The 18,888-nt window shown below is 31.8% G+C and overlaps 1 protein-coding gene across 5 annotated transcripts in view; it reads left to right on the plus strand.

Moving 5' to 3' along the window:
• Nucleotides 1-3,213: 3,213 nt before the first annotated feature.
• Nucleotides 3,214-18,888, plus strand: part of LOC114163864 (zinc finger FYVE domain protein) — a 36,554-nt gene continuing 20,879 nt past the window's right edge. Inside the window, exons 1-11 of one of the 5 annotated variants that reach the window (XM_028048228.2) lie at nucleotides 3,214-4,135; nucleotides 4,951-5,095; nucleotides 6,047-6,325; nucleotides 6,460-6,627; nucleotides 6,726-6,941; nucleotides 7,234-7,328; nucleotides 14,168-14,342; nucleotides 14,935-15,359; nucleotides 16,091-16,214; nucleotides 18,611-18,685; nucleotides 18,794-18,865. In XM_028048228.2, the coding sequence (XP_027904029.1) occupies nucleotides 3,381-4,135; nucleotides 4,951-5,095; nucleotides 6,047-6,325; nucleotides 6,460-6,627; nucleotides 6,726-6,941; nucleotides 7,234-7,328; nucleotides 14,168-14,342; nucleotides 14,935-15,359; nucleotides 16,091-16,214; nucleotides 18,611-18,685; nucleotides 18,794-18,865 (2,529 nt within the window). In that variant the 5' untranslated portion in view covers nucleotides 3,214-3,380. Of the gene's footprint in view, nucleotides 4,136-4,950; nucleotides 5,096-6,046; nucleotides 6,326-6,459; nucleotides 6,628-6,725; nucleotides 6,942-7,233; nucleotides 7,329-14,167; nucleotides 14,343-14,934; nucleotides 15,360-16,090; nucleotides 16,215-18,610; nucleotides 18,686-18,793; nucleotides 18,866-18,888 lie in introns of those variants that run through there. The other 4 variants (XM_028048229.2, XM_028048230.1, XM_028048231.1 and 1 more) reach the window with 4 other exon arrangements.

Here is an 18,888-nt window from a genome sequence, read left to right on the forward strand (position 1 = left end):
TATTAAATTAATAATAATAATAGTAAATTAACATGGATATTGTATCTTTTGAATTTAATCTTTTGAATTTCAATATATGTTGGATGATAATAAAAAAATATAGGACAATTGCATTAAAATTTTATATTATAGTAAATAAAGTTTATTTATACAATTATTGTGACAAAATCATAATATGATAATGATTTAAAAAATAAAAAATAAGTATATAAAATATATCAAAATAGTATCTTACACTATTCAAATAAAAAACAAATAAAAATATTAAAAAAATGATAAAATGTGTGTCTCGAAAACATTTTGAACGACCGTTAAATGAAATGAGACAAATGAACATATATATATATATATATATATATATAATTAAGTATCTGATAAAATAAAAAATACTTTACATATATAAGAAGACTTTTCAAATATTAACATAGACAATTGTTGATAAATAACAAAAAAAATTAGCAAAACAAATTATTTATTCAAAAGAAAGAAGAAAAATTAATAATGATAGAGTAAAAAAGATAAATTTTTTATATTAATTACTAAATTAAAGATTTATACTATTGAACACTTAAATTGAGAGTGTCAAACGTTTTCATGTAAAATAAAAATATTAAAAAACATATATATTAAAATGTGGGAGATAAAAGATAAGTCAGTATTTAATTGACATACATCATTTAAATATAATTGCATAAATGTTTTGATAAGATAAAAAATATATTGGAGAGACAAGATGTAAAATATATTGGAGATGCGAATGAATTTTATGGCAAACCAAATAATTAGAAAAAATATATAAAATGTGTGTGTATATATATATATATATATATATATATATATATATATATATATATATATATATATAAGTTTACTTAATTGACTATAAATATTTTAATAATTTAAACAAGATGAGATATGACAGGAACGAGTATTTTGGCAGGGATGAGGCGGATATGTACATCCCTATACCCAGTTGAAATAGTCAGAAATTCTTCATATCGATATTCAAACCCAATAAATGTGAGAATTTTCCGTCAAAATGGGGATGAGTTCGAACAATACCCACAAACAAAAGTTTATATGTCATCCCTGTTGATGTAATTTGATATATTTTTGTTAATTTTTTTTAAGTGAAACAATAATTTGTTATCAAAATCAACAATAAGATTATGTCAATTACACCAACAAATCAAACTATCATTATTCACAACTCAGTTTTTGATGAAAAAACCTTTATCCGATTTAAGATATTTAACGAAAAAATAACAAAACTGCATCATTTTTTCAAAAAATTAAAATTAAGACTAAAAAAAGTTAGAGGACCAAATTGATATTTTTGAAAAAAAATATAAAATACAAGCAAAAAGAGTAATTCCAACATTTTTATATAAACTAGTAAACTATTATATTTACTTTTTTATGATAATAAAAATTAATAAAATTATAATTATTCTTATTATTATAATTATAAAATTAAATATAAATATTTTCTTACTATAATTAATTTCATTTACAATGATTAAGTTTAAAAAATAATCAAATGAAATATAGTTAAATTAAAAAAATAATCAATTAAAATATAATATTAATAAAATAATTATTTTTATTTAAAAAAACTTGAAAGGTAAAATTAAAGAATGAATGAGAAAAAAAGAAAAACTTTTCCTCAGCAATGAATGTATAGAAATTATATAAATATATAAAAAAATGATGGGGCACATGATCCCAATTTGTCTATACTAAGATTTGTCACTGTCCTTGTATATAACGATACGAAGATATGACGATATAATAATATGAGAATATGAATATATGACAATATAACAATATGATGATATAATAATGACACACTACCAATAAAATAATATGACGATACAACAATATATGTCGATGTAACGGTATGACAATATCACAATATGATCATATAGTGATATAACAATATAACGATATATGATATAAAAATATAACAATATAACAATAAACAATATAAATATATACAAGATGATATGACCATGATAATATAACTATGATAATATGACTATCAAAATAATATGATAATACAAAGATACAACGATATAACGATCTGACAATATGATAATATAACAATAAAATTATAAAGATATAAAATTTTAAAATTATAAATAAGTTATAAAATTATGTTATAAAATTTTAAAAATAATAAAATTATATATGACGACAACAAAAACCATGTCAAAATAATAATAATGTTATTCACTTAAAAGCTACATCACTAAATTTCACTAAATTAACATTAAAAAAGAAGTTAACAGCGATGTTTTGATAGAATAATTTAAATTTATTAAATACTTAATTGACTATACAAAATTTATAAAGGAGTCAAATAAAAATTATCAAAATTTTCATAAACTTAAAATATAAACTTTAAAATATAAACTGACCTAATTGTAATAATACTTTTTTTTTAATTATAAATAACTCGTATCATCGGTTAAAAAAACAAATTCACGTGCACATGACTTTATTTTCACTATTTGATTATTAAAGCATTTAATTTATGTATCTATGATTATATATAAAATTATATATAAAGAGGATTTTTTCAATCTATATTTGTTTTTAAATTTAACAACTTAAATATATTTTTTAAATTAAAATAATAATTTTATTAATTTTATATTTTAAATAATCTTTTATTTAAATTTAATATTTTTTTCGAATTAACCAATATTTTAAACTTAACAATTTTTTAATTAAAAGATTATGTACAAAATTCCTCTAATCTAATGATATAAATTATATCTTCTATTTTATAAGAAAACTTAATTAACTTATTTATTATTATTATTATAATAAAGAGTTATTTTTTATAACATTTTTAATTTTTTTAGTGTAAATATTTTATTATTAATTTTATCTTTCTTATTATTATATATTTAAATTTTAAAACTGTTTTTTTTTTTTTAATTTAATGATTACTCTACAGTACCTCTAATAAAAAATAGTTACTTTTATTTTTATACATATACTTTTCAATTTTAAAAACAATAATAATAGTTTTATAAATATATTTTTAAAATTTAATAATAATAATAATAGTTAATTTTAATTTCCTACATTATAATGTTGGTTTGAAAAATGTAACCATTTAAAATGATTTTACTGTCTAAATATAAAAATCACAGCACCAATAATTGCATAATAAAACACCATTTCTTGAATATCTCACACTTTCATGTTCCAATACAACCCTCTCTCTTTCACTAACTCCTTCAATTCAATTCATCTTCATCTCTGGGCCAGCAAAACCAAACAAGAAAAGAAATCATACCGATAAACCCACACACCTTAAATTCAACCGGTTCCTGATGCAGTGAAATCGGAAGCATCATCGCATTGCAATGGGGAGAGAAACAGAAATCCTCTCTCGCCTCGCCGCGAACCACCTCCACCTCGCTCAATTCGAGCCCTTGCGCGGTGTTATCCTAGCCCTACGGGCGCGAAACCGTGACCTCGCCCGCGATATTCTTCAGACCATCGTTGCCCGATCGGGTCGGGTCCCTAATGTTGCGTGGTCCAGTTCCTGTTCGTCCCCCGCGCTCCTCACCTTCTTATCCACGCAGGAATTGCTGCAATTGGACAACGCATCCTCGGCGTGGAACTTTGACTCTGAAACGCTGCGTTTGCGCGCCGAGTTTCTGTTGTTAGTTCAGGATTTGATAGACGTACTGCCGGAGGGTGATGGAGAGTTGGGGAATTGTAGAGGAGTATTGGATAAACTTTTGGAATTGGGAGCGAAGTGGTTGAGAGTGGACGGAGATGGTGAAATTGATGGGACTGTGAGTGTTACTGTGATCGAAGAAGGAGAGTTGGTGAGTATGAGGAAATTGATTTTGGATCACGCGCGTGTTTTTGACTCTCTCTGTGGGAATATACATAGGCAAATTAGGCACTGGGAATGTGAGGATTCGGGGGAGGGAAGTGGAGAGTTGGAAGAGGAGGATGTTAGGGTGATTCGTGGGATACAGAGAACGGTGCAGGTTGTTCATTTGAATGCTATGAGGGACAGTCTTGAATCGGGTGATGCAGAAGGGGCCGTTTCTCATATACGTTATCTGCATTTTGATTATGGAGTCGAGGAGCAATCTGAGTACCGGTATGTCTCTCTCTATCTTTTCCTTTGCAAACACAAACAAGCTGTGTGGTTTGTTGTCTTTCTTGTGTAGAGTGTTGACCCTGTTTTTTCTGTTTGAAGTAGATGCATGCATTTTGCCTAGGGAATTTGGACCATTCTTCAATGAAAAAATTAGTTTCCCCTTTGATATTATTGTAATAACAGTAGTGAAAGAAGTATCATAGCACCAGGTGAATCCCTTATGATATAGAATAGTATTTAAAACAAGCGTTAGTTTCTAAACTTCTATATGAAATTAAAATTGGTCCTTGTTCAATTTGATCCTTAAATTTTAAAAATAAATAGATATAACTCATTTATACATTCGAGGAACACAATTTATTATGTAAAAGAAATTTAATGTCATTGGATTAAAAAAACTATATCCATTCATTTTTAAAGTTTGAAGACTAAAATGTATCAAAGTTTGAGACAGGCAAAAATTTCAATTTCGTGTCTAAGTTTAGGGATTAAAAACATATTTGACCTTTTAAAATAGAACGTTTCATCAAGTTCAGGAAGCCTGTATAGATTTTGTATTTTTTGTTTCTAGATTAGTAAGCAAATAATACACTCATTTTTTAAATTCATTCTTACTTGTATGTTCAGTTATGGTGGACGCTCTCTCATATTTATTTTTATTTAGGTAAAATAAGAATAGGTAATAACTTGTTCTTGAAGTAGTTAAGGATCTTCCTCTGTCTTAATTAATTATATTGTATTTGTTTTTTAAGTTCCCTTTCAACATTTTTTTCCCCTAGATGTTCATACCTGCATGTTTTCTAATTCTTTTGTAGCATAGTTTTGAAAGATCTCCTCAAGGTTGTCTTGTCAAAAAGTGAGAAGTTTGGGGACTCATGGCTTATCATGCGTAATCAATTGCTACAGATCTATAGTGAAGCCATTTCGTCAAATTGCAGTGATATTGTTCAAATGTTGCAGGTCAGTCTCTCGTCTTTCTCCACAGGATTTTGTTTTGTTTTTTTTTTCTTGATGATATTATCTTAACAAAGCCTTCAGTTTGTAGAATACTTTGCGTGGAATAAGATTTCTTTGTCATATTGTATTCTCAGGAAGTGTCAAAGTGACACACAAGCGCTTGTTAATTGTTGAAAATAAATAAAATAGGAATTGAGATTAATCTCCCTTGTGTATAAACCACACATAGGATAATCTATTTATAATAGAAAGAGGTACAATTAAAAAGAGTAACTGAAAATAAATAGAGTAAATAGAAGATATTGTTTGATATTGTGATTAATAATATCTAACAATGTTGAAAATAAAGAAAATAGGGATTGGGATTAATCTCCCTGGGTATAAACGACACATAGGGTAATCTATTTATAATAGAGAGAGGTACAATTAAAACGAGTAACTGAAAATAAATAGAGTAAATAGAAGATATTGTTTGATATTGTGATTAACAATATCTAACAATATCTTAATAATATCAAACAATATCTAAACAATATCTAACATTAATAAAAGAGAAAGCAAAAAGTAATAAGAATCATATAATTTGGAAACACCTCTTGTTAAAGAAAGCAGGCTAAACCATTTTTCAGGCTAACAGAAAATTCTGGGAATGCTTTTTCTCCTTAAAGAGTCATTTTAATGATTTATTAAATTGTTCCAACTTCTTTTAAATAAGGCCCCTTTACAGAGAACCATGCATACATTTTTCGGCTTTCTTCCTCTTTCTCCATGAAACCAACTTGGAGGAATTGATTCCTGAACACTCTTCCTTCAGTCTGTCAGATTATTATGGGGTTTATGTGTCTTACTGTTGATGAAATGAGTTTACAACATATAGTCCCCCTCCCCTATCCATTTAATATGAAAGAAACTTTATTTTGTCTAACTATATTCAATGGCAATGCTTTTCTTTAGAGCATTCACGATGAGCTATTGTCTGAAGAGATTGAAATTGATAGAGTTCAAACTGAGAACTTCATTCCACATCCTCTTGTACGTCTTCAAAAATATCTAGAAGAAGTAAAATCTGGTAAGAATTCAGATGATAAAGCATTACCCCTGCATGACGTAATTAGACACTGCAAGACATCTATGTATCATTATGCCCGTGTTTCTGGACTACACGTTCTTGAGTGTATTATGGATACTTCTCTGTCTGCTGTGAAGAGGGAGCAGCTGGATGAAGCTAGCAGTGTATGTACCCATCTTTGTTAACTCTATGATAAGTTCCTTTGTATAAAAGTTGATATTATGTTAATTGTTATGTGAACTTCCGACATAAGTCTACTCGTGTAGCTCTAATGCTTAAGTACTAATTTTTGTGACAGGTCCTCCAGTTGTTCCCACTACTTCAGCCTTTGGTAGCGGCCATGGGTTGGGATTTATTGGCTGGTAAAATAGCAGCACGAAGGAAATTAATCCAACTTCTCTGGACAAGTAAGTCACAAGTAATTCGGCTTGAAGAATCTTCTCTTTATGGTAATAAATCAGATGAGGTATTTTTCAACTTTTATGTTTTGGAATGTGGTTTGTTGGTACTAAATGAGCGAGTTGGTGAAACTATAGTGAAAAAACTGATTTAATTTTGTTGCAGATGTCCTGTGTGGAGCATCTATGTGATACCTTATGCTATCAGCTTGATCTTGCCTCTTTTGTTGCTTGTGTAAATTCTGGCCAGTCTTGGAATTCAGAATTCTCATTAATGCTTTCCGGAAAAGAACAAGTGGAATTTAGAGACGAAGATGCTTATTCTGATCCTTTTGTTGAGAACTTTGTGTTGGAGCGACTTTCGGTCCAGAGTCCTCTTCGGGTAATACTTTATGTGGAAGACATGGCTTTTTAATTGGTATAGATAATATTCTTGCTTATCTTTATTGTTGAAGAATGAAGAGAATTGATTAAGAAAGATTGTGATGATATGTAAAATCATAAAGGTCAATTACTCAGCCTTAAATAGCACTTAATTAATATAAAAGTGCAGCCTTTATGTTAAATGAAATATATCAAATGTTGATTGTAGTAACACTTTTAAAGAAATATTTCAGGATTTGTTGTACTAAGAAATCTTAGTGTTGAATATGTTTGCATCATTTTCTCTGTAGGTACTATTTGATGTTGTTCCAGGCATAAAATTCCAGGAAGCCATTGAATTGATTAGTATGCAGCCAATTTCTTCTACTATAGAAGCCAACAAGAGGTGTGCTTCTGATGTTTTCTCTTTCAGTGTCTGCTTTTAGATTCATCTTGATATTAAGACAGATATTTCCCAAATGTTTGGTTGCACTGAGTTTCTTTGTTAATAGATAAGACATCATTATTAGAGTATATTTTCGTAGAAATAAATACAAGTAATGGAATACTTTTAAAAAAGAATGATGTTGAGACGTGAAATTTGTTGTCTTTTGTGCATGTGTCCACACACTTAATAAACATACATCTTGATTGGAAAATAAAGAAAGGCATATACTTTTCATCCTAGAAGTTATATTCGTTTATTTTTTTCTAAAAGTAAAAGGAATTCTATAAAGAGCTTAAGAGAAAAGTGAAATGAAGTAGGATAAAATATCTTACAAAGTTCAGTGGATAGAACTGGTATCTTTACAGTGATGAAGATAAAATTTTATTTGTCGAACAACAGTAAGTCTGGGAAGAATTGTCGAATTTACAAAATATAACTTACTGGAGGACTTAGAGGTTTTGCACCTCCCGATGTTCAAAGGCCACAATTCTCTCAAATTTAGACAATAGATCTATCAACACCTCCATTCCTAGTTATAGGGAACATGCCTTATTTCTTCATGCAACTCTTAGATTTTTGGGTCTAGGGCCTAAGCCAACTCTACAAAACCAACTTATAAGGTAGAAACTTCCCAAGTTTTATAAGGACCTTGTCATATTTCTAGTTTATGTGAGATCTTAAGCCATTCTTTTGCATTCAAGTCTGAACATTTGGAATCCGAACAAATATGGGTGACAATTACGGTACCACTTCATACCTAGGGTTAGACATATAGAGCATAGACAAATATGAGCGACCCACTAAGGGATGTAAGGTTGGATTTTTAATTCCATCTTAAAATATGAACGTTGGACCTAACTCAATGTCACAAGTAAAGTCAAGGCAAGGGAAAACTTAGAAGATAAATTGGAGGAAAAAGAAAGAACAGGTTGTTGCCGATTTGAAGGCAAGAGAAGTCAGGAAAAGTGGAAACTAACTCTTAATTTTGTGATTATGAGTGAGACTTGAAATAAGTATGCAGGAAAGGATGAGGCAAGGGAATGGGGCAGGAACTGAGAATTCTGTTATCTTCTCTCTCGTGGAATATTTCTGTAATCATGGATTCTGCTTTTCCTTATAGAAGAGTCTTAGTATTTTAATACTGATTTAATAATACTAGCGTCACATCATTCCATTTGTCATTCCTTATTATTTAATCGGAGTCTATTAATATTTTGCATGGTAGCAATTCTGCCAAAGTGTGGCCTTGTAGATATGTGCACTTTAAAAGTGAAATTGTTGAAGATTTCATATCTTATAGAGAGAGATATGATTAAAATATAGTATGTAAGTAGGTGTAAACCTCACTTTACAATCCAGTTTTGTAAGTTTAAATTGGACCTAAAGTTCATTTTCTGAGATGCTTATCCTAATGAGGTTTGTTGGGTTTATAGTGTCATCTATTTGCTTGACCATCACAAATGTTTAGTTCCATATTCAAAATGAAGTATTCAAGTGATAGGGTGTATTGAAGATTCTATATCAACTAGGGATATGATTAAATTATCATATAAGTAGGTGCAAACCTTACTTTACAAGAGTGAGTTTGTAAGGTTGGATTATGCTAAAAACCCATTTTCTAAGATGTATGAATATGACGTTCATGTCTAGTCCTGTCCAAAATAAACAACTTTGCACCCATGTTTTCTTCATGTTATGCTCTTCAACAAGCAATCTGAATCCGCCACAACTGCTGCTTTACCACTGTTGTTGGTGGAAACTCAAACATTTAGACTCCTAGTACAGGCGACATACGCTTTTTTACGTGCTTATCTACTTTCTAACCTAGATTTTGCCCATTGCTTGGTAATTCTAGATTGTATTATTTCATACTGTTGAGAAACCCAACATCGGATAACTCTCCTGCATGTCCAATCGGATTTATGCTACAAAGGCTTTTTTCCAATGTTACAAACACTAAAGTGTACATCCGATTTGGTCTAGATCAAGCTCAAGCAATGCATGCTTGGGTCTCTTATTTATCAACAAAGCTGTGATTTTGTTCATCATGAGTAGAAGGCAAAGTCCAAACTTAAAAACCTTGTGAGTAAGATTCTAGTGTGGTTTTGAAATGAGCACGTTGGTCTTTATATACTATGTGGTGATCAAACTATCGAGTCCCTTAGAATATTAACCAGTGTTATCAATATCGGATAACGGAAAATAGCGGTGACCCCCAAAAACCTTTATAAAGTTATAACGGAACCATAACGGGTTATGACGGAAATATTGTAGTATACAAAATATAATACCACCACATATAGTTTTAATGAAAAAGTAATGATATTATGTCTCTTTTCAATTTTTGGAATCTTGAATTGATCCTAAAATCTTTTGAATGACATTGGTCACTTGTGAGTCGATATAGCTAAAACAACTCTTCAAAGAATTTCAATTTGAAGAAAGTTCCCAAATGCATGTGAATTGTAATTTCATAGCAAAACTGGAATCTAGATATATCAGTGCTAGATTTGTCAAATTGGATGACAATGTTTCCAACCCGGTCACTTCTATGAGATGTTCTTAAAGTATCATGATCATTGACCATTATTATTGCTGGAAAATAAGCATATTTTCTTCAAAATAATTATAGTCATAGAGAAGTAGAAAAAAGAAATAAAAGTGACCGGGGATGGTGAAGGCCGGAGGTGGCAGCCAGCGGTGGGGACTGGCTGTGGCAGCAACTGGCGGTGGCAGCAACTGGCGGCAGTAGTGAGTAGCAGTGCAGTTGCTGTAGTACCATGGTGAAGGAAGGAGTGATGTTTTATTTCTAAAGAGAAGGAAAGAAAACTTTATAGGGGTAAAGAAAACTTTACTGCAGTAACGGAAGTAAATTAAGTAAAAGAAAAAAAGAGGGTAAAAGAATGATAATGGTTAGAAATATGCGTAGGCTTGTTTAAATAAAAAATTTAGTGGGCCAGGTCCAATTTGCTGAAGACTAAAAGGCAAAGATCAAATTAGGGTTTTTGGTCATCTTCTTTTTCTCACCATGCCGTTGCTGCAAACCACCATCATTTTGGGCGTTTCTTCTCTTCTCTTCTCTTCAAGATTTGGGATTTGGATTTGTGGTCCGCTTTTTTCGCTAAAACTGCTACGTCACCATCATCCGTCATGCCAAAAGCGGCCACCATGAAAACTAGACACAATTTTGCACAATATTTCAAGTATTTATGTGATGAGGATCAATACTATCTTCTTGATCGATGCTATTTCCTGACACTCATAGCCGTGTCAACGAGAGTTAAAAAATCTACAAATGCAAGATTGTATTTCAATTTGTGTGCCTAGTGGAGGGAACATTCATGAAGACATGATCAACAAGCTCTATGAAATTCACATGCTCTATATTAGAGATGTAAATAATAGATTTATTTCAACTAGCATAAAATGCTTAGAGCATGACGAATTTTGGCCATGGCGGAAATCGGTATCGGTTTTTCGGCCTGCCGCCATAACAAGGCGGAGGCGAATCGGGTTTTCATGGTGGCCGCTTTGGCATGACGGATGATGGTGACGTAGCGGTTTTAGCGAAAAAAGCGGACCAAAAATCAAAATCCCAAATCTTGAACAGAAGAGAAGAAGAGAATAAACGCCCAAAATGATGGTGGTTTGCAGCGGTGGCATGGTGAGAAATAGAAGATGACCAAAAACCCTAATTTGATCTTTGCCTTTTAGTCTTCAGCAAATTGGACCTGGCCCACTAAATTTTTTATTTAAACAAGCCTACGAATATTTCTAACCATTATCATTCTTTTACCTTCTTTTTTTCTTTTACTTAATTTACTTCTGTTATTGCAACCCCCATAAAGTTTTCTTTCCTTCTCTTTAGAAATAAAACATCACTCCTTCCTTCACCATGGTACTACGACAACTGCACTGCTACTCACTACTGCCGCTAGTTGCTGCCACCTCCGGCCGCCACCTCCGGCCTTAATTGTCGCCGTAAGCCACCGTCGGCCGTCTCCTAAGTCTTTTTTATTTTTTTTTTCTACTTCTCTATGACTATAATTATTTTGAAGAAAATATACTTATTTTCCAGCAATAATAATGGGCAATGATCATGATACTTCAAAAACATCTCATAGAAGTGACCGGATTGGAAACATTGTCATCCAATTTGACAAATCTAGCACTGATATATCTAGATTCCAGTTTTGCTATGAAATTACAATTCACATGCATTTGGGAACTTTCTTCAAATTGAAATTCTTTGAAGAGTTGTTTTAGTTATATCGGCTCACAAGTGACCAATGTCATTCAAAAGATTTTAGTATCAATTCAAGATTCCAAAAAATTGAAAAGAGACATAATATCATTACTTTTTCATTAAAATTATATGTGGTGGTATTATATTTTGTTTACTACAATATTTCCGCCATAACCCGTTATGGTTCCGTTATAACTTTATAAAGGTTTTTGGGGGTCACCGCTATTTTCCGTTATCCGATATTGATAACACTACGTTGACTATAATTAATCACTTTTTGGTGACTGTGATTAAAGAAGAGCGGGCAATTAATGAGAACTGAAGGCTTAATCTTTTATCATAATTTTGCAAGATTGGTGTTTTGTGTTTCAATTCGTTCACATATTAGCCAAACGTTATTGGATTAAGTTCCACCTTTTGAAAACGTTGGATAGATAATTTCTTAATTGATTTAGTGAGACTTGAATTTTAGACTACAAATTCAATTACTTTTTGGTGACATTGGTACAAATGTATAACTCTCTGTTTAGAATTCTTATGCACTTTTTTAGAGCATGATGATGCTTCAGTGCTTCTTTTTCATTAAATCTTCATGTTTGTGTTTTTAATGAATATGTTTGAGATCACACATCGAGTAGAAAGACAACCAAATTATAGTATATAAGTGAGTGCAAACATTACCTTACAAACTAGTCTTATGAGGTTGAGTTAAACTTAAAGTCTATCTTTGAAGGTAGTATCCGAGCCTATTTTAGTTTGTTGGGTTTATCACATCACTTGCTATCAGTTTGTTATTAAACTACCCACAAATATCTACTTCCATATTTGAGATGTCCAGTCCTTGATTTGAGTTATTGAAGATCCTTGTTGACTAGAGATATGATCAAATGATAGTATATAATTTGGGAGGTTGAGTTAAATTTAAAGTCCACCTTTTAAGGTAGTATTAGAGCCTATGTTAGTTTGTTGGATCTATCATATTACTTGCTATCGGTTTGTTATTGAACTACCCACAAATATCTAGTTCCATATTTGAGATGTCCAGTCCTTGATTTGAGTTATTGAAGATCCTTGTTGACTAGAGATATGATCAAATTATATTATATAAGTGGATGCAAATATCACTTTATAAGCTAATTTTGAAATGTTGAGTAAGAATTAAAGTTTACTTTTTAAGATGATATCAAAGTATATCCTAGTGAGGTTTATTTGGCTTATTATACCATGTGCTATTGAACCACCCACAAGCATCTAGCCCCAAGATTTTAGTCCTCCGCATGAGTGGGCGTCTTAGAGATCCCATAGACTAAAAGTATGATAAAATTATAGGATATAAGTGAGTGCGAATATCACTTTAGAAGTCGATTTCCAACACGATATTGGCAAATGTTTGTGAAATTGGTGTTGAGCATAGTGGAGCATCAAATACTCCATTACCTTTGCCTTCCAATGAATAGGTTTTTATTTTAGAAACTAAGCATGTGCCCTCGTTAAAGGCAACTGATTGGTGTCTCATTTGTTTAATTAAATGGGAAGATTTGGACATATCTAATGCTATTTGGAAGATGTTCACTCCTTTGAACATGACTATCCTAATTTCAACCTTGAGGAGAAAGTTGATTTTAAAGGGGAGGATAATGACACAAGTACAATCAAGGCAATGCCAAATTGGAATGTAAATTGGGGGAAAAAGAGAAAGGACAGGTGGCTGCAGTTCCGAAGGCAAGGATAACCAGGAAAAGTGCAAGGCCAAGGGTAACTAACTCAATTTCGTGTTTATGAGTCAGACTTTAATTGAGTATATAGAAAGAGATGAGCGAAGAGAATGAGAGCAGGCTCTGAGAATTCTACAGTAGTATGTTAACATGTTATATTCAGTCTTACAAAACTGACTTATTATTATGTGAGCATTATAAGGAGTACATTGGCGGTAATTAAAAGAGCAATTGAAAAATGCCATAAGATTTGTAGTATAACTAACCAATGGGTATGTACCAAAAGCATTATAAAAAGCAAACAGAAGATGAATGCTTCATGAATGCCACAAGACTGCCAACAACTTCTCACATGTGTTTATTATAGAATAAAATTATAGTTTTCCTACATCGACTATTTTATTTCTGCAATCTATTAGTGTCCTTTCATCAGTTTAATTATCTTGTTATTCTTGTCTGCAGTTAAAATGTGATAATTGATTATTTTTTATTTGTTTAAGATGGGATTAATGATAATTTTGACTACTGTTTGTGTATGATGAGCATTTTATTAACCAACTTGCAGTGGGTTCTGTTCATACATTAAACTTAAAGAGTAATGCCAGGCCTAGACCTTTCTTTTCTATGCCGCTTGGTTTGGCTTTAGATTTGACTCAGTTGTATTATCTCTTTTTTCATTCCCATGTAACCTGATGGCCCTGTACTGGGGGAAATCTGTACTTGGGTGGTTTGACTTCCTTGACATTATGCTTTCTTATAAGTAATCTCTTATGATTACGATTTATTTTGTTCTTTGTGCTTTATTTGCTCTTCTGAATTTCCTTCTTTTGGCATAGGAAACAAGATATAGAACTCATGCATATGCGTTATGCTTTAGAATCAACTGTTCTTGCTTTAGGAGCAATGGAAAGGAGTATGTCTGGCGAAATAGAAATCCACCAAGATGTGCCATTATTTCATTTAAAGGACTTGCAGAACCATTTGGATGCAATTAGTAATCTTCCACGCAAGGTAAGTCACTTTTCATTTTTTTTTTTTGGACTAAATACTCTGTTCTCCAAATGATAATATTGTAATATATTAGCAACTTTCTTTATGTAGTTTTATATGCAAGATTTTCGAATAATCTTATTCTCCTCAGTCCACACATGTATTTTTATTTTTATTTTTCTTTTCAATCATTTTTGTCCCTTCTGACTTAGATGAAGTATCTCATGGTGGCAAGTGTTCGGTGCTGTATTAGGACATGTTGTTAATTTTTTTTACTCTTTATGATATTACTTCAGTTGACTTAAAATATAAAAATATGTTCTATTTTGTATCCTTAATTGATTTTTTTTCACTAAAAAAGACATGGGGGAAAAGTTTCTGTCGGATGTAACTTACTATGTATCTGAGACCAGTTGTAAAAATTATCAAGTTGTATCTATGTGGTATGATACATCTAAGAAAAAGGGCCTATCTGACATTCTTTTGCATTTTTCATGATCTTTGACATTTATTACATTTAATATTTGAAGTGTTGATATCAATTGTCCAGAGCTGTGGTGACTTCCTTTTCTGGTTATTATTATAGTGTACGAATAATCTTTTGATGATGTAGATTTTGATGGTGAATGTCATCATTTCACTACTGCATATGGATAATACCTCTGTTAACTTGATGCATTGTGGATTACCGGGAAGCAGTTTCAAACTATCAACTGCTTGGTCTTCAGAAGATAGTTATTCAACTAGAAGTGAAGGGGGCAATAAAATGGTTATATCCTTTACTAGTGTGCTACTTGATATATTGCGCCATAATATTCCATCCTCTATGATTGAATTAGAGAACTCACTAGATGATAGTATAAGCACAACCAGCAGACAGGCTCTCGAGTGGAGAATCTTAATCTCAAAGAGTTTCATTGAAGAGTGGGAATGGCGTTTGTCAATTTTGCAGCATCTCCTACCATTATCTGAACGCCAATGGAGATGGAAAGAGGCACTGACAGTGTTACGTGCAGCTCCTTCCAAGCTACTCAACCTGTGAGTTTTACCTATTTCTAATGCATGAAATTCAACAAATGTGCAACTTCATTTTTGTTTTTGTATATCGAGTTACACATGGAAGGGGTATAGTCACAATAACACTGATTATCCTTTTTTTTTGTTGTTAATAAGAATATTCAATACTGTCTCTGGTCCTTTTTGTAAGAACCAATCTCCATTAATTATTTTTTTCCAAAATATCCTTATGAATCATTTCTGAGTTCAAATCATTTCTTTGAAAACCTTACTTTGTCCCTTCACATTCACATCCAATAAAAATTAAAGCAATAAATATATGAATGAGGAGAGAGATTAAAAAATTAGAGTCAATGTTTTTTTTTAAAAAAAAATCAATAATAGTATATCTCATTGATATTAAGGACAGTTATGGAACCAAATATGTAAATATAGGAAATTTTAAGGCTAGTGACTAAATTTAGGATCATAGTGATGCCTAACATGAGACTTTTCTTTAAAAAAATTTATACTATCAGCCTATTAATCCTCTTAATTATGAAATGTAATTAAATCTCCTAATTATGTAATTAAAACTGTACAAAAAAATATTAACTATAGCATAAATCAAGGGATTCTGTCAATTTGCTTTTACCGGTTTTCTTTCTTTTGTTTATTTATCTATTTGGGAAATCTGTTGTCCTTCAATGTAGTTTTTGTTTTAATTGATCTTCTCTGTCTCTAAGAATTTTATATCATTTTTTCTTTTGCAGTTGCATGCAGAAGGCAAAGTTTGATATTGGAGAAGAAGCAGTTCATCGGTTTTCATTATCTGCTGAAGATAAAGCTACTCTCGAGTTAGCTGAATGGGTAGATAGTGCCTTTAGAACAAAATCTGTATGTTCTTTATTGCCTTTAGATTTCCTATAACGGTTGAACTTGTGGGTTTGGTCAACTTGTTTTGCCTTACCAATGTGTTATTGGAACATTTAAGCAGGATCTAGTTATTGATTTTGAAAATATTTATCTTGTATTTTCCTTTACCAGATGCCATTTACATTTCTGGAAGTGATTTTCTTGTAAATTGCAATTCTTTTTATGGCAAAAGCTGAAACTCCATGAGAGAAAAGAGAATAAAGCGGGGTAGGTGCGGAAATTATTTTTAGCAGGTAAGAAAAATAATGAAAGTGTTAATTAGTGGACTTTAAGCCTATTTCAACCCCATAAAACCGGTTTGTAAGGTGAGGTTTACACCCACTTATAAATTGTACATTAGCTTTATCTTTGGTTAATTTTAGACTTCTAACACAACTCTTCATGCCGAGATATATACATCTCGATTGTCGAACTAGATATTAATGAGTGGTCTAGTAATGAAACAATAGACACCAACAAACAACAAACTTGCTAGAATAAATTCTAACCCATGGCTTTGATATCATGTCAAGAAGTGAATTTTAAATCTAACTCAATCCACAAAATCAACTTATAAGGTGAGATTTACACCCACTTCTATACTGTAAATTGACCTTATTTCTAGTCAATGAGAGACTTCTAACAAAAAAGAAACTTCTTAAAATAAATACCATGGTAGAGGAGCAATTAGGTATCCTTATCACTTGTAAGTTCAAAAAGACAACCTTATAAATGTGAGTTTCTTCCAACCTAGTAATGCATAAATAACCATGTAAATTGCACACTAGTATAGAGTTTTTGCCTTCCCATTCTTGTTGAAACCTGTGAATGCCTTATGAGAAACTCTTACTTGGCCAATGGAATTGGGTATTTTCCAAGTGCTCCAATCATATTAGTCCATTAGAAAGTAGCATTTGGACAATTGAAATATGCATGGGAAGTTGTTCCGGAGTTTACATGCTTCAAAGTGCTACTTTTCAACAAAAGTAAAGTTTGGTATTCGGGAGAGAATTGACACTGTTTTAAATGCTTGATATCTGGTTTAGTCTCAGGAAGGCATATGATTGTGGAAAAGGTTTTGGAAGTGGTATACCACATATCACACAAGACTGAACTAGGGATGTCAAAAAAATCCATACCCGCGGATATCCGTGAATAAAATCCGCAACGGGTAGAAAACGAATATTAAAAATGGATATCCGCTACCCGCAGGTATGAATATTTTTGATATCCGCATGTTAACGGGGCGGGTACGGGTATCATAGTATCTACTCGTACCTGCTAAACTTACACCCCTTGACATTCTTCTCTTTCCTTTCTTTGAAATTAGACATATACATCAAACCTTATATAGACAATGACGTTTATGGTATGTTTGTTGTCAAATGATGGAATCAAAATAAGAATATTTGGCACGTGGCAATTGAGGTTTATTATTTGTTTATTTTGTTTATTTTTCAGGAATCAATCGAAGAAAGTGAGTTTGTTGATCAAAACACTAATTAATGAATTTTCATTGTGTTGAACATCATTTTATATTTACTTTTACAATTATTTATTATTTGGAGTTGTATCAACTTGAGTTTATTTGAAATCTATTTAAAATTTATGACAAATGTATTTTATTTGAATTTATGTTTAAATATTTGTTTTTTAAATAATTTTGCAAATACATTCAAGTAACCGTGGATACCTGCGGATATGAAAAAAATAGGCGGGTACCTGCATAACGGATACCGGACGGATATAAATACGGGTACGGGACAAATATTTATCCAGGTAGGGTAGGGGGAAGCTACTACCCGTACCCTACCCGCCCTATTGACATCCCTAAGCTGAATCTTTCCACTGAAAACATCCATGGGCAGACATCAAACAGAAACTAAAAACCTGAATCACATTTCAAAAGCATATTTAGGGGACACCCCATGCATGTTGTGCTCCAGTCAAATGCACCACAAAATAGAGGCACTGTTCATTGCCAGAATTCTGGTTCCTTTTCTAATTCTGCCAAGACACTTATAATTAACCAACCAAAAATGCTTATGTGCAGTGATCATGCAATGACTGCACGGTATAAGTACTATGTTGTGTAGGAAGAGCAGTGTGAGGCATGCTTTTTTCTTTGGGTTACTACACTGGTCATAAGTTGAAAGGTTGATAGGCAGCATAGCCCCTCTCAAATCATGACCTGTATGATTTGTCTCTTACCCCACTCTTTTTCGCAACAGCAATTCAAATTATGAAATATACTTTTTATTCAGTATTACTTACTCATTTGACTAGTCAGGGTTGCAATCTTTTGTATGGCTTTCTTTTTAGTACATTCTTAATGGTTTCTAATTGCTATTTCACATACTTTTGTTGCATGTTTGCAGGTTGATGACGTGGTGTCTCGTGTACAGGATTTAGATTTTTCGTCTTTATGTTCCCAGTTGGGTCCCTTGGCTACAGTAAGTGCCTAAAATAATAAGAGAGCAATTTAGAATTTATTATTTCAAATGAAAAGGAAAAAAATGCTTGGTGTATCATCAGTTCTGAGAATGTACACTTCTTGCCAGATTCTTCTTTGTATTGATGTTGCTGCAACTTCTGCGAAGTCGGCAAAGATGTCTCAGCAATTACTTAAACAGGTGCTTCTATCTTTTTTCAATAG

Source organism: Vigna unguiculata, chromosome 9, assembly GCF_037176805.1.
Source record: "Vigna unguiculata cultivar grain cowpea cultivar isolate G323 ecotype 2 chromosome 9, ASM3717680v1, whole genome shotgun sequence".
NCBI classification, from domain to species: Eukaryota; Viridiplantae; Streptophyta; class Magnoliopsida; order Fabales; family Fabaceae; genus Vigna; species Vigna unguiculata.